At 42.2% G+C, this 16,652-nt stretch overlaps 1 protein-coding gene across 3 annotated transcripts in view; it reads right to left on the reverse strand.

The window, feature by feature from the left end:
- CCDC149 (coiled-coil domain containing 149) overlaps positions 1–16,652 on the reverse strand; it is a 120,078-nt gene that overhangs the window by 57,294 nt on the left and 46,132 nt on the right. For 2 of the 3 annotated variants that reach the window (XM_027544191.1, XM_027544192.1), the window contains exons 2-3: positions 14,515–14,676; positions 12,777–12,815 (exon numbers count right to left, since the gene is read on the reverse strand). The exons of the other annotated variant lie outside the window; for it this stretch is intronic. In XM_027544191.1, coding sequence (XP_027399992.1) covers positions 12,777–12,815; positions 14,515–14,676 — 201 coding nt within the window. The remainder of the gene's footprint in view (positions 1–12,776; positions 12,816–14,514; positions 14,677–16,652) is intronic. 3 annotated transcript variants of the gene reach the window in all.

A 16,652-nucleotide genomic window follows, 5' to 3' on the forward strand; every position in this document is an offset into this window, starting at 1 on the left:
TCCCCCAAAGGCGATTGCTGAGGAGTGGGGGTAGGGGGCTGCAAGAAGCAGCCATCTACCACACCTGCCACCCCTTAAGGTGAACAAGGAATTAAGGATGTAAACATTCTAGAATCAGGATTTGGCCCCAGATAGTTGAGGTGCATATGAAAGGAATGAATTCAGTGAGCCCAGAGGCTTGCATCTTCCCATACATAGAAGAACACTAAATTCTTAGCTTGATATCTGGTTTTCCTAACTACTTAACAATAATCTTTGATGCTCAGACTGACTGCCTGGCCCCTTTATTGCAAACTTGTATATAGCCTGACTCTCTCCTGCCTCCTCGGAGCAGTTTTCTCAGAGCTATTGAGATGCTGCCTCCAGGGCTCAGACTCCTTAACCTTCCCACCAAATCAAATAACTCGACTTTCAAAGTTGTGACGAATTTTTTAGTCCACAGCCCCTTGCCCTTGTAAACTTACATTTTAATAGATGACATTATATTCACTGTATTATATTTCAACAAAATGAATGATGACTGATGAGTTAAATGATGAGTACTATGTGAAACAAACAGAGCAGGCAAAGGGACGGCGTGTGCCGGGGAAAGATCACAGAAGGTGTCGCAAGGAAGGCCACGTCTAAACCAAGACTTGGAAAAGGAGGAACAGCAAGCTTGAGGCTTGTGGATATCCCGGGGAAAGTTCCAGGTAGGGCGAAGGCAACCGGCTTCCTTCTCGCTCTCACATCACAAGATGTCCACTTTGGAAAACAGTTCAAAACCACTAGGGCAGGTTAACCCCAGGGACTGCAGTAGAGAGATGATTCAATTCTTGATTTTCTTTTCTGGGTTCCTCCCCTCCTTCTTGCAGCTCTCCTGTGCTAGCACAAAGTATCACAAGCGGGCAGCCTCTCCTTTTCCTCCAGGGAACTCCAGAACACTTCCCAGACATTAGCTCAGCAAGCATAATCCTTCCCCAGCAGATGGAGGGACAGGCACCCCACGCCACAGGGACTGGCCCAGAGGCAGGGTGCAAGGAGCAGCCCAGTGCTGGCTGGTGCGTGGTTGAAAGTGTCCTCAGGGAGTCTGCTGGCACCTGCACGCAGCATCTCAGCACCCCATCTGCAGGAGACACAGCAAAATTCACCTTCACAGGAGCCGGCTTCTCTTAAAACAGTGGAAGAGGTGTTCAGAAGGAAACGCTTGTGGGAGCAACAGTGAAAGTTAACAACAACAAAAATCTGCAACGTCCTTGACCTGCTCTTTCTGAATCAATCACTGCTTGAGCCCCTTAGGTGGGTGGAAGACCCTGACCTTTGTTCGCCGATGTAACCACAATAGCTTAACCCGCACAGCTTGAACTCATGGTGGTGAAAGACCCTGACCTCCAATCTGTCACAGATCAGTATTTGTGCAAAATACAATGGAGATCAACTCCTAGGAAAACAAATTGAAGAAGACCTCAAGGCCCCAAGTGTTTGTTAGATTCACCTGACATAAAATCACACGTACTGTCAGACTGCTAGCAAGGAAATATATACGTTTACCATATGTAAAATAGGTAGCCTGTTGGAATTTGATGTATGATGCAGGGAACCCAAAGCCAGTGCTCTATGATAACCTGGAGGGATGGGGTGGGGAGGGAGGTGGGAAGGAGATTCAGGAGTGGGGGGACACATGTATGTCTATGGCTGATTCATGTTGATGTATGGCAGACACCATTACAATACTGTAAATTAATTATCTTCTAATTAAAAAAAATATTTTAACACCTGCTCTCAATTCCTGCACTTATCTTTGTCACAGGGATGAGAAATGGCAGCTTGCAGCCCTTCACTGGTCCTTAGGCCCTGCTTTGAAGAGCATTCAGCCCAGAGATACTTCCTGGTATTTGGGTGTCAGAGCGAGGCAGGCACTCAGTTTATATATCAAAGGTTCCAGTGATATGTGAAGCAGAGGACAGGGCTGCTTTAGGAAACAGCGATTCAGAGACGTAGTGATGTGATTGTCAAACATTATTTACTCTGCAGCCTGGCTGAAAAGAAATCTACTAAAATAAAGTCAAGCGTTTTGACAGTAACTGCAAAACAATGGTTAATTAGAATCATATGTCCTCCAAGGGAATTCACCATAATCTACCCCAGCTTTCAAACTGACCCTTGGGGTAGGGAAGGTCGGGGAGATCCCCCTTCTAAAGCAGGTGACTGTAATTTTCTTTCCCATTTCATAGGCTGGCTTACTTGTCAATACACAATTCTTTTCTATGCAGTCCTTCCACCTCCTCAACTCCCAAACGATAACTTTGAAAACTAGAAAATGACTATTCTGTTACAGTGCCTAATTCCTTGACAAACACCTTAAAGAACAAAAAAAAAAAAAAGAGAGAGAGAGAGAAAGAAAAGTAGTACATTTCAAAGCACTCAAAATAGAGGAGAAAAGTTCACACAATTCTTTTGACCAAAAATAACACCCATGACTCACACACATTCACTATAAGCATCCATCAAGCTAACACGCGGTGCCTGCTTATAATTTATCAGCTATGCAGAGCGTTTGTCTCTGTGTTATTGAGAAGGACTCTGTGACCATCAGTTTAGAATAGCTGCACGATGTAAAGGAAATGTCAGGGAAAAAGTGGCAGACCGTCTAACACTGGAAAGGATTTCACAGGGAAGAAAACAAAACCGAGCGATTATTTCCTCTAAGTCTCTGGGGCAGGGAGTAGCATAAATAGCAAAACATGAAAAGGTTTCAAAAGAAGCCTCTTTTAATATTCAGATATAGCCAGGGCTGATGTTAAAAGGTTGACATTTTCACTCTGATAATAGCGGGATGCTGAATATACCAGAGTATATTGTAGAAGCTATATATTTAAGTCACTCTTCTAGTTCGGAGTTTCTATATTAAAATTGTGATGCAGAAAAGAGAGAAGACAGATGTGCTGAAAACATGGCTGGGAGACCCGAGGCTGAAAGGACTTTACAGCTGTCTATTCCAACACACTTTCCTTTGTCAAGGATCCAGTCAACCCCCAGTTACAATGGATGTTCACAAAAGTGCCAGCCAAGGCCAGCCCCTGGTGTGGGGACTATGATGCTTGTGGAAATTCTCTCTGCACAGAGATGAAGACTACACATCCTGACAGTTGTTATAAATGCAGAGGTCTGGGAGTTGAGAGAGCCGTGTGCATCTTGCCCCAAACTCTCTGCTTTATTTTTGCAGAAATTCTCAGTGAGGCAGACTGGTCACATGGACAAGGGGATCTGTCGTTGCTTTCTTCAAGTCCTGCTGCATCCTAAACTCTGGCTCTTGCCTCTACCACTGTGTTTGAATTCCTTCATCAATGTCAGAAAATACATAGAAATTTACACTATAGATGCAATATATTTTTTAAACTTATAAGAAGTGGTGGGAGTTTTTTTTTTATTTTAATGGTATATCACATTGGCAATGACAATCTCTTTGAAGGACCCCTGTTTTCTAAGATCAAGTAACCAAGACTGGTTTACAAGGAGGGGAATTCAGGATATCTGTTACAAGAAGCAGCCCTAAATCTTTTAGGTGGGGAGACAAGATCCATTATTTACCAATTTTCTCACTGATATAAGAAATGAAAAGTTGGACATGAGATCAGTATATGTCACCCCAAAATATACTCCTCTGCCATGAGAATTATTTTGATCTGAAGGCAATTGAGAATCAACAAACACTGAGAATGTTCTCCCTTCCCCTTTTCAGCCTAAAAACAGGGCATAAATTCCTATTTGTGAGGATCAGTAGTACCAGTATCCTCTCTGTAGTACCAGAAAGGGAAGAGCATCTCTTATCACCAGACACAGAGAACCGGCACCATGATGAATCTGCACAAACAAACCTTACCAAAATAACCCTATCTTCTGCTAGTTTTCCTATATGTCTTTCTAGTTACTGTCCCACAACTTATCATCCCTGGAAGCCCACATGCCCTTTTCTTTTATTAAAATGGTATGTAAACCCCTCCCACCCCAGTCTAAATAATTCTTTTGAGTTTTACTTCCCTGGCAGCTCAGACAATAAAGAATCCACCTGCAATGCAGGAAACCTGGGTTCAACTCTGGGGTCAGAAGATCCCCTGGAGTAGGGCATGGCAACCCACACCAGTATTCTTGCCTAGAGAATTCCATAGACAGAGGGGCCTGGTGGGCTACAGTCCATGGGGTCATAAAGGGCTGGACACGACTAAGCAACTAACACTTTTACTTTTTTTTCTTCTCTGTGAACTTCCATGCACATAAAACATTTATAAAATTGCTTTTTTCTCCTGTTATCTGCTTTTGTCAGTTAAATTTGCAGGCCCCCATGCACTGAACCTAAGAAGGTAGAGGAAAAGATTTTCCTCTCCAACAGATAAAAACAAAATGAAAGAAAGTGATGAAAAGTTTAACATTAACCTTCCAACCTTGCGCTAACCAGACACTGGGAAGGGCAGCAAAATGGGAAGGCCACATGTTTTCACCCAAGTTCTTAAATAATTCAGCCACCTGGAGGGGAAAGGAGCAACATTTCAGTTATGATCCCTTGAGTTATCCTGAAAACTTTGTAATTTATGAGATATACACCACTTCAGAAACCTAGCCATGGAAAAGTCATCATAATGACTCATAATTCTCCATCATAACGTAAAAGTGATGTGTACCAGAAAATCCTGTAACTGCCTTCTCAGCTAGCTGACATATCAAAACCAGGATTTAAAAACTGGAGGGGGAAAAAAATAAGAGAGAGGCAGGTAAAAACGTGGCCTAGGCACTTCCTCAAGAAGACTACTTTTTTTTTTTTTAACTGTGAGAAAGAGACCAGATTTAGAAAATGCTCCTCAACTACATGGTGTTTATCACCTGAACCCTTTAAACTCACACCTCCAGTAGTGCAAAGTACTCAATTAAGCAAGAATATGTAAAAAAAAAAAAAAAAAAAAAAGTTTGAGAAAATTTGGAGTATACTTGAGTGGTGTGATTGATAGCAAATTTAATTGCAATTTCTACTCCGCTGCTTTGGTCTACAGCGACTCCTGTGTTAACAGAGTGAAACTTGCTTTGCTGAGCAATGGCCTCCTGTTCACAGCAACTGCCAAACCTCTGCTACAGCAACAGCTTTCTTATTTACAAAAAACAACCACCCGAAAGAGAGTTCATTCCACACAGTCACACAGTTTTTGGCTGTGTAAGGAGCCCTCGGCCCAACTACTCTCACCTCACAATCTCCAAACACACACTGGCGAAGGCAGGCATTTCCAGGCCCACAGGCAAATGCTCTTCTATGGGCTGAGGAAGTTGCTATATAAATAAATGTTTGCTTAATCTTGGCCATTATGGTTCTGCATCTGCCACTTCAGTGGCTCCTGTAATAGCTCCCAAGTTCTTTAGACTCATTGAGCTTAAATCCCTCCATCTATAGATTGGGGGAAGCCCTCACCTTTCTGACAAAAGCTGTTGCAAGGACTCGAAGGGCTTCTGAGCAGGAGGCGGTAGCACTTAGAAGGAAGTGTGGCGGGGGGCGGGGGGGCGGGTTCCCACAGGCTGAACCCTGGATTTCTTCCCAGTTTCCCTGGTGTAACAGTGAAGCTGTACTGTTCAAAGTGTTATAAAAAGAAACATCTCAAAGCACTCAAGACCTTTGAAGGAAGTTTTAGGTTCTGAGCATCAAACTGGAATGCATATACAAAGTTGCTCTGATTTGTGGTCACAGGGGACTAAAATAAGATTGACCAAGAAGATTTTCTGCTGAAGCAAAAGGCTCCCTCCCATTCTACAAAGGGTCATTCCGTGCTCTGATTTCTCCAGGGTTGTCATTCTGGCGCATGTCATCATCCAAATAAGCCATCACTTTTTAAGGGAAGAAAGCAAAGGCCCCCTCCCGGAACTAAGAGGAATACCTCCCCTGGTACCTCCACTTGAAATCAAAACAGGCAAAGACAAAGATGTGTTTGATTGTTTATTCAAGGAGGAGTCTGCTAGGGGAAAACTGTGTTGCCATGACCCCAAAGAATCCCAACCTGTAAGAAGATTAACCCCAGATCATTTAAATTCCCCTTTATCTCCTTTGGAGGAACTACTTGTTTAGCAAAAGAAAAATATTTAAAGGGTCATCTGAGATCTTTTGGTGATCTTGCACTGCACTGCAGAGAGGTGCTCTGTGTATAGTTCTGCCTGGAGTATCAAGAAGAAATTTTCATTTCAATATCCCCTGAGAAGCTATTAGTGAAATCACTGTTGTCACGATTTCTTCACTGCTTCTTTAACAGATGATTTGCCATTGGAAATTGAGTTGTTTTAAAAAGGATTCTAAATTCTAAAAGAGAGCCTCGATTGACAACCATATTTCTAGAACTACAAACGTGAATGTTCTTGTCTATCCTAAGAGGAGGAGACAAAAAACAGGTAGATATTATGACCGGACACTGGTTGCCACAAGAAAGAACACTGGCCTAACAGATACAGATTTCTAGCTCAGTTTCTGGTTCTCAACCACTGCTTACGCAGAAGGCTTCAGATAAAGCACTTCATCTTTGAACTTCCAAAACGGGTTGGATTAAATATTGACTATGCTTTTTCCTGGACTTCCCTGGTGGCTCAGATGGTAAAGAATCTGCCTGCAATGCAGGAGACCTGGGTTCAATCCCTAGGTTGGGAAGATGCCCTGGAGGAAGACATAGCAACCCACTCCAGTATTCTTGCCTGGAGAATCCCCATGGATAGAGGAGCCTGGCAGTCTACAGTCCATGGGGTCGCAAAGAGTCAGACATGAATGAGTGACTGAGCACGTGCTCTTTCCAATTCAAACAGCCTCAGAGTCAAATAAGGAACAAAAACCTAAATTAGAACACTGAACAACACACTAGCAGATTTGGATTTTTAGTCCTGCTCTGTTCACCTGCTGTATGACCCTGGACAAGTCACAAGAAAAATGAAAGACTTAGGCAACACCCAGTAAGCTCCCCATGGGATCACAAAGAGCCGGACACTACTGAGCAACTGAACAACAACACTGAGCACTCACCAAGCACAGGCAACGGGCTTTATACAGGTTATCACAGTAATTCTTTATGAAAATTTTATGAATCTATCTCATGATTACATTCATTTTGGAGAGGAGGAAACTGAGTCTCAGAAAGGTTACACAGCTTGCCCTAGATCAGCCAGTCAGCAAGTGAAAGTATTATACTTGAATCCCCTAAGCTGGATACCAGAACCTCAGCTTTTATATATTGCCTTTCAACTTTAGGAAAGACCTAACTTGCCGTGAGGCCGCAGAAGCCAGCTGGCAGATGACACACATACACAGATACCCGTGTGCAGGCACACCATACGCACACGGCCTCTGAAAAGCGCAAAGCACTGCAAAGCTGTGGATGCGGTACTGCTTCTGCCTATATTTGAGAAGAACTCACAAGACATTTGTAGCCAGCTCGAGCTGCTACAACAAAGCACCACAGACTGGGTGGCTTATAAACAACAGAAGTTTATGTCTCACAGTTTCAGAGGCAGGGAATTAGAGATCAAGGTGCCAGCACAGGTTCTAGGGAGCCCCCTTTCAGGTGGTAGGTTTCTGGTTTTGTACTCACATGGCAGACAAAGCATGCTCTTTCATAACTCTCAGAAGGGCGCTGAATCTGCTCGTGAGGACTCTACCCTCACGACCTCACCTCATCCTAACTACCTCTCAGAGGCCCCACCTCCCAACACCACCACACTGAGGAGCGGAATTTCAACATGTGAATTTATTGGGGTGGGGGGAAGTAAACATTCAGTCCAAAAGACAGTGATGATAGTAATCTCTCCTTCTGAGCTGAAGAGGGGAGGAAGCCATAGGAATCCCTCCTTCAAGTCAAGAAACTGAAGCCACGGTTTCGAGGCCTGTGGCCAATGAGGTCCTCAATACTGCATCTTCCCCTTTTCCACTGTGGGGATCTCTTGACCCCCTTCCATGTCCCATCTGTTACCCCGGCAGCTGGTTCTCATCCCAATGCCTTCTGCTAACACAGGTACATTTGCTTTGCAGCTGGAGGGGTAAATACTTCACCTACTGTTTTGCCTTTGGGATAAACACGCGATATAAGACAGGAGACACTAGGTCAGGGTGCACACTTCCACCCCTTGTTCCTGCTGAGGAAAAAGCGAAGAAGGTAATTGTGCCTCTCTCATCCAGTACCAGCACACAGATGCCAAAGCTGTCTGCTTCTGGCTAAATGGAAAGTTTCACTGTAACCAGCACCTGCAAATTCAACAGTGCATTTTCTTCCCCACACTGAGCTAATGAAGAGGGCATCTGAACACCCTTGCCCATCCAAAAACCAACAGCATACTTTTATAAATCAACTAAAGGTAAACAAAATTTGAAAACCTATATTTTAAACAGGTAAGAATTTTCCCACAAATACTAGAACCATTTCCCCCCATTGTTTATCAAGACATTTTTTCCATTACTAAGCCAGAATTCCCTCCCTGGCTTTGGGCTATATTTTTCTCTCCATTGCACCGACTAAACCATTTAACATCCTATATATTTTAATTATTTTGTTTATTGTCTGCTCTCAGCATCTCTACTGTGATGCTTAGGTAACTTAAGGTAACTATATTATTTATCATCCAAATCAAGACACTCTGGAGAGAGAAGGGAGCACTAATACAAATTATGTCAGAACAGGGATTTCCCTGGCAGTCCAGTGGTTAAGAGTTTGCCTTCCAAAGCAAGGGGTGTGGATTCCATCCCTGGTTGGGTAGCTAAGATCCCACATGCCTCCTGGTCTATCTCTATATGTGTGTGTGTGTGTGTGTGTGTGTGTGTGTGTGTGTGTGTGTATAACAGAAGCAATATTGTAACAAATTCAATGAAGACTTTCAAAATGGTCCGGTTCCTGTATTCTTGCCTGGGTAATCCCAGGGACAGAGGAGCCTGGCAGGCTGCTCACAAAAAAGAGTAGGACAACCACATCAAAAAAATCTTACGTAAAAATAAAATTATGCCAGGACAAGAGGTGCAAATGACAATGCTCTTGAGCCGTTTAGGTTTCACACGCTCAAGGATTTGGGTCTGACTTTTTTCACTCCTGTGTTCCTAGTGTCTAATCAGCACAGGATACACATAAGGTGTTCCATAAACTCTTACTGAACCATGGTGGCTCTAAGAATGAGCTCTGAGTAGACTGCAGGACTTTATACTCTTTCTCCATCACCAATTCCTTATGTTATTTCCCTTCAGTAATTTACTTAACTGCCACTGGCTTCAATTTCCTAGTTTGTCTGATGGCAATAATAATAATAACCCACCTCCCATGGTGGTGTGGGAATTAAATGGGATCCTCCAAGGTGTAATGTTGGGCATAGGGTCTGATATGGCAAGGATGAGCACTCAAAAACACTGGCTGCCATCATTACGATTTGTCATTCCAAGACTGTCTCAGGAAGGCACGTAGAGCAGATGGTTAAGACACAGTCTACCCAGCATCCTGTCACCATGACAACAGCAGAAGCTGCCTTATATCTACAGTATGCCTGGCCATGCCCAGTTGACCCTGAAGTGGACTCCTGGACTGAGCCTGGCCTAGGGGAGCTATCTCCTGGGACTCAGGGAGCAGCTTCTTCCTAGAGATCAAAGACGTGGGATCTGTAGCCCTTATGTGGTCAGCAGTCATGTTTCCTATTCTATAGAGAAAGCAGGTCCAGAAAAAGAAATGAGAGCTGACCCAGAGAATGCTGAAGGCAGAAGAAAAACCTGGGGGCCCCTGAGTGCTGGTGGTAGCTGGTCTTGAGGCCTGGCTGTATTTCTGCCTCCCAAGGTGGCTGCTCACCCAACCCTTCTGAGGTTCTATGAGCCAGTAACTTCCTCTTTGGCCCAAGCTATTTCAAGTTTCCAAGTGTAACCAGAAGAGTCCTGACAAAGGCACACAAATATACAGTTGATTAGAAAAGAAAGGGATGATCAGGAGGGGGAGAGGATGATAAATATTTATTGATCCTCACCCTGTGCCAGGCACTGTGCTGAAGACTCTACTTTAGTTATCTCATTTGTTTCTCACAGCCACACCATGCAGTGGGCACCATATTTATTCCCATTTTGTAGATGGAAACACCAAGTCTCAGGCCCAGAAAGGAAACTTCCCAAGGCACATGATTAGTTTAGTGGGTATCACTGCCCTTCTATCCCAGGTGATTAATCTAAGCCAATTAATGAATAGTATCCTCCCAGTGAATATTAACGGAGAAGGAGATGGCAACCCACTCCAGTGTTCTTGCCTGGAGAATCCCAGGGATGGTGGAGCCTGATGGGCTGCCATCTATGGGGTTGCACAGAGTCAGACATGACTGAAGCGACTTAGCAGTGAATATTAACAGACCAGGAAGGAGAGCATGTCCTACATTGGCCCAGTGAGACTGGAGGGAAGGACTTATATTCCAGGGCTGGGTTTTCGGTCTTTCCTGCTTATAGGAACTGGCCTCAGGAGAAAGCTGATGCTAAATTCAAGAAGAAACTGATGTTAAAATGGGCACAGTGATAGAATAGTCTGATAAAATATACGATTCCCAGCTCAATGTGAACTTCAGATTAACAGTCAATATTGTTTTAGTTAAGTAAATATTATTGCATGATACATGAAATTGAAAGTGTTAGTCGCTCAGTCGTATCTGACTCTTTGCAACCCCACGCCCTGTAGCTCATCAGGCTCCTCTGTTGATGGAATTCTCCAGGTAAGAATACTGGAGTAGGTAGCCATTTCCTTCCCCAGGGGATCTTCCTGACCCAGGGATCGAACCCACATCTCCTGCATTGCAGGCAGATTCTTCACCGTCTGAGCCACCAGGAAAGTCCCACACTCTTATACTAAAAAGGTGTTCATGGTCCATCTGAAATCCAAGATTTGATTTACTGTATTTTTCTTTGATAAGTATGGTAGAGAAAAGAGAATGAGTACATGACACTGCAGCATCTGAGACCCGCACTACCTCTCAACTTGCGGTTATGCAAGGGTATCGATTTCTTTACTGTTTGAGCAGTTTAGAATGTCTGTCACTGGTACCCCAGTCCGTTCTATGTCATCCATCACAGGCAGGAAGGGTGCAGAGCCCAAGCTCAAACCACCACACTAAATCCTAAAGGGACAGAAACTAAATGCCATATTAAAAGCTACAAAACCAGAACTTAGGACATTGAACCTGTTTGTTTCCCCAGAGTTGTAAGAATGCAGCTTGACAGACTTACTGGAATTCATCAGATTCTCTTCAGTCAATGTAAATTTTTTATTATAAAGTCACGGAACGTGAATTCACTTACACTGTAAAACTCCTTCATGAATACTAACAAACCCTAAAATCGCAGCAAAGATGACAGCTCATAGACACCAAAAACAAAAACATAAGTGATCCCACACTAAGGATCCCAATTTTAAAACATTTATGATAAATTTACACATCATTTTGTTTAGGAAAAAAACATCAATTAGCTCCATAGAAGAATCTGATATTAGCTCAAAGCTGGAGCATTACAAAATAATCAAATAAAATAGGAAAGGAATATGGGAGTGACCAGAACTGAATGCCTGAAAGGGTAACCGCAGGACCGAATTGTTATTTAAGGGTAAATGTTGTGTGTGTGTGTGTCTACAGTTTACACAGTTATGAAGCTTACGTGTTTATATGCTGTGCCAGGTATATGATCAATGAACAAAAACAGGATGTTGGCTGAGCCACTACAGCTCTGAGGACAGCAAACAATTCCTGAGTCCTTATTTTCATCCACCAGTTTTGAAGCCCTGCTCTGGTGCAGAGGGTTTCCCATAACATGGAACACATAGCATTAATATCACCATCATCCAGGCTACCTTCAAGCCCATGAAAGGCTACCAGTCAGGGTGTGTCAGTATAGAAAACTGTGAAGTTAAGGAAACAGCTAACAAGATATCTTTGAAAAAAGCAATATATATATGTATGCATGCAACTGGATTTTAAAAATTTGATGTATGATATTCCTGGACATAATGCTATAAAAGTGTTAACTGTCCCTACATCAATCTATAAATTTAAGAAAACTCCAATCAAAATACCACCAGGAATGGGTTTGGGTGGGGTGGGGATCAGAGGAGGACTTGATAAAATATTTGTCAGTTATATTAAAAAAAAAAAAAGAAATCTGAAAAGAAAGAGCAAAGCTAAGGATAATAGCCCAAATAGGTATTGAAAGTATAAACAAAACAGAATAATGTGGTACAAATAGGATGGTACAGGAAGCTCAATGGAACAAACAGAAAGTCCAGAAACACACACACACACACATATATACAAGATAAGGATTTGTTCATTGATAAAAGTAGGCACCTACAATCTGTGGGAAATGGATTCATCAATAAACAATGCTGGTTAGCATTTAGGAGAGAACATAAATGGCTTATGAGTTTTGCTGGGAAGATGTCTTTAAAAGTCTCAAGTGGCAGAATGGCATTCATCCATGGAACAGTGAGCTAAAGCCCGCTAGCAGTGTGCCCTCAACTCGTGGTTTTTCAACAGGGTCCCCTGTTGAAAGGGAACACGGTCAACTTGGGTGTCCTCTTCTATCCTGTTAGACTTCACTGTGTCCCCTTCACCCAACCCTTAGCTCCTCTTTGTAGTCAGTGTTTCTGAACCACACTTCCCCCAGTAATACAAACACCTCTGAGAAATTAAAAGATTTCTCTACACATTTTGGGATTCCCTGATCCTCCAGTTGTTGTAAGACATCAATACAAACATCCTGAGAGTTACCAAAGATCAGGAGAAAGTCTTACCTGTTTCCTCTTTTCAGGGGGAAGTGATGGATCTCCATCCTACAAAGAAACCAATGTTACATTTTATTTCTTAAAAAATCAGATATATGTAGCTTCAAGGAACTGTACTGAACTATGAACTAAATTCAGACCCTCCACACTCCTGCCCCTTGCAACCAGCAATGTTCTGAACCAAACTAAAATATACTTTAAAAACTGGTAACTGTAAACTGAACCAGAGTTATTTTGGGAAAACCTCTGAAGAATCACTTTCAATTAGGACCAATTTATATGTTTTCTATAAGATGGTTGGATGGCATCACTGACTTGATGGACATGAGTTTGAGCAAGCTCCAGGAGTTGATGATGGCCTGGGAAGCCTGGTGTACTGCAGTCCATGGGGTCGCAGAGTCGGACACGACTGAGTGACTAAACTGAACTGATATATTTTCTAAACCTATGTGAGCCAAATAAATTCATTACTTAGATTTATCAAAATTACTTTTGAGCAGACTAAACAAATAGTATTTCATTTGGTTTGTGTTCCTTTTTTAAATAATTAGATTCAAGGTAATAGTAACGGACACACATATGCACGTGCATATACATACACACTTGAATTTTCTCTATAGGCAGAACAATTTGGGGACAGGATATGCCCAAAATACAAGAAAACTAACTGAGAACTTATAGCCCTATCAGATTTTTGTCTTAAAAGGATTTAATTTCTCTCCCTCATGTGCCATCTGGGAATACATAAATATCTCAGGTAAATGATAAATGCTCAGGAAACAGTATTCCTATATCTGATGCAGTCCTCATGTAAGTCAACATTACTTTAACCTTAGGAATCTTTCTATTGTATTTCTGTTGAGGACAATTCAATGACCCCAGCAAAGCTGGTTAAACGTAAGCAATAGTGTCAGCACTTAAAAAAGAGATGGCATAAGTGAGAAAAAACGAAGTGAGAATGCAAAATAGCACTATGCAGTTGGTATCCTCCAATTCATTTTAATTTGCATCCTTAAAAATTGTGCCATATGAAAACTAGAGAAAATCTAATTGCCCAGGAGAGGGAAAGGTTTAAAAATTATGGCAATACTACTATGCAAATATTTTTTAATGAGTTAAATCTGTATATATGGCCTAGAGACATGTCCAAAATAAAGTGCTGAGCGAAAAGAGCAAGTTTTAGAGTAACATTTATATAAAGCTGTCCAATAGGACTCTCTGCAATGAGGGACATGTCCCACAGCTAACTGTCCAATATAGCAGCCAGCATGGAAATGTTCTATATAAACACAATCCCATACGGTAGCCCCAGCCAACTATAGCGATTGAGCACATGAAATATGACTAGTCTGAGTGTTCAATTTTATTTAATTCTAATTAATTCAAAATGAAACTTAAATAACCGCATGCAGCTCGTTAGTGGGTTCTGTATTAGAATCAATTTATAACATGAATTCTCCAGAAAAATAAACCCTTCATACAATTCATTAATAAGTAAATAAGGCACACGCAGACACATTCAGGTATGTGTGTACATTCACGGGTGCCAGAGCAAGTATCCAGAAGCATATACTTATCAACCAGTATCAAATGGTACTGGGTGTGGAGGAAGTAGGGTTGATGACTTTCATGTCTTTCCAGTTGGTAACTGTCTGGATTCAGCCCTCTTTAGAAGAGATCGCATGTTTAAAGCCCCTCTTTCTATCTCCGTAAGGGAACAGGGACATCACCATAACGTAATACGCACGATGAGCTCGCGGTACTTCTTCTTCAGGGACTGGTGACGCTCTCGAAGCTGATTGGCCATGAGTTTGTACTGGTCCCTTTCCTGCTGGCATGTGTCCAGCTCCTTGGAAAGGATCAGCAGGGCTTCCTTCTTACTCTCCAGCTTCCTTTTACACACCAGGTACTGCAGAATAAACACACCCACGTGACTCAGAACTGTCATCAAGCCGCCCTCCTTTCACCTGCGTTGGAGTTCACACACTCCGCAGGGTTGATTTTGCTTTGTTGCTTTTTGCCTTCAGAGATCATATACCCAGAGACATTTGTCATTCAATGACACGTGAGCCCAAAAGCTGCTAAAGTACCGGACACAGTACCCTTGTGACAGAACCAGAACCGTGGACGTTCATGAAGTTTGGCCAACTGAGACAGGGAAAATAATTGGTAAGTTAAAGAGCACAATCCTTTTAAACAATTCCATAGTTAAATAGATAACAGGATGCCAAATTTTGTTTCAAAAGGCATTTATATATCCTGATAAGACTGTGTAAAATTCTATTAAAATTTTACAAAATAACGTAACACAAATTTAGTAAAAATTCTGTATACTACTAATAATTATCTCTTGGTAGCACAATTATTTGCATGTTTTCTTTAATCTTTATACTTTTTTTATGTTTGCCAAATGTTCTAGAATACACCTATATGGTTTCTATAATTTTAAAAAATACAAAAAATGTAATAAAAATAATTTGATCAAACTATACATTACTACAATAGATTGCACCGGCCCATGCAACCTAGCAGACATTTTCTCGCTTGAGAGTTTTTGTTCACTAAAATCAGGCAGAGGTGTGCACTTTTTTCTAGGATTCAAGTGCAGATACCCACCACCCAGAGACCAATTTTATGAGTGAAGTATTTTAGTCACACTAAATTATCCCCTCAAAGTCAAGTTCCATCTTGCTGGAACTCTTCCTCAGAGTTGCAGGATATCTTCGTCCCTCCATCGCCCCATTCCCCCCACTATGACAGACCCTCACCTGACAATCACCCACCACCTGGGCCAGAAGCCCGACTGGGATTCTGTCCTTTTAACTGGGTCTGTTGTACCGTCTGGTGTTATTCACATATGTGAGATGTGGCACTAAATACCTTTTGAATTTGCCCCGTAAAAGACCAAATTCAGAGCATTCATGAAAACAATTTATAGTTTCATTATACACTCTGACATGAGCACTTTGTCATTACGGACGCTCACACAAAGCAGACAGAGGATCAGCACTCCCATACCATTCGAGTCAATGCTCTTTTATGGACAAAAAGCATTACTCATATATAGTGCTTGCTTGGAACTGACTTTGTTAAGTTCAATTTCAAATAAATGAAAGGGGTAAAAGAGAGTTTTGTGCATTAGCACATTTTTTTTCCTTAAGAAAAAAAAAAGTAATTGCTTAGCTTCAAAAACAAAGGGGAAAGAAAAGCCATTCTGAGATGATTTGAGTTTTAAGAGAGGACACTTCCACCTTGGATGAATCTTATTCCAGGCAGTAATGAGCTTGGAATCCTGCCTTAAAACGTCCCAGATTTTAAGACTTCGACATCGTCTTCGTGGAGGCAAATGGTTCTGTTGCCACAGTGATTTCTCAAGAGTAAAATCCCCGACGTGTAAATATCAGAGAAGAGTAGCTCAAAAATCTGAACAGCAGTGTCCTCAGGGAGGTATTGAGATTTCACAGGAAAAAATACCATTTACACACAGTTTAACAGATCTACCCTTGTGCCTTCAGTTCTTTGCCTGTGATCAGCAGCCTCGGCTGGCAGTGGTGTTAGTACTGATGGCACAAAGACAGCCTTTGTCCCTTCAGATCCAAAGCTAAGGGCCCACATATACTCCGATTCTTCCCACTTTGGGGAAGAAGATCACAATCATGTGTAGATGTTATAAGCTGAAGCAGGCAAGGTTAGAGTCACATCTGGTCTATTGAAGGCGACCAGGTAAGGGCCACCACTTACTGGCAAAATGGAATTCAATTTCCCTAACCTTGAACTGCAGTCTGTGAGGGTCCAAGAGAGAAGCCGCTTCTCTCCCAAAGCATGACACAAACTGGGCCTTGGAAGCTGTAAAGAGCAGAAGTAGACATCCATTCCCTCTCTGTC

Source organism: Bos indicus x Bos taurus, chromosome 6 (assembly GCF_003369695.1).
Source record: "Bos indicus x Bos taurus breed Angus x Brahman F1 hybrid chromosome 6, Bos_hybrid_MaternalHap_v2.0, whole genome shotgun sequence".
NCBI classification, from domain to species: domain Eukaryota; kingdom Metazoa; phylum Chordata; class Mammalia; order Artiodactyla; family Bovidae; genus Bos; species Bos indicus x Bos taurus.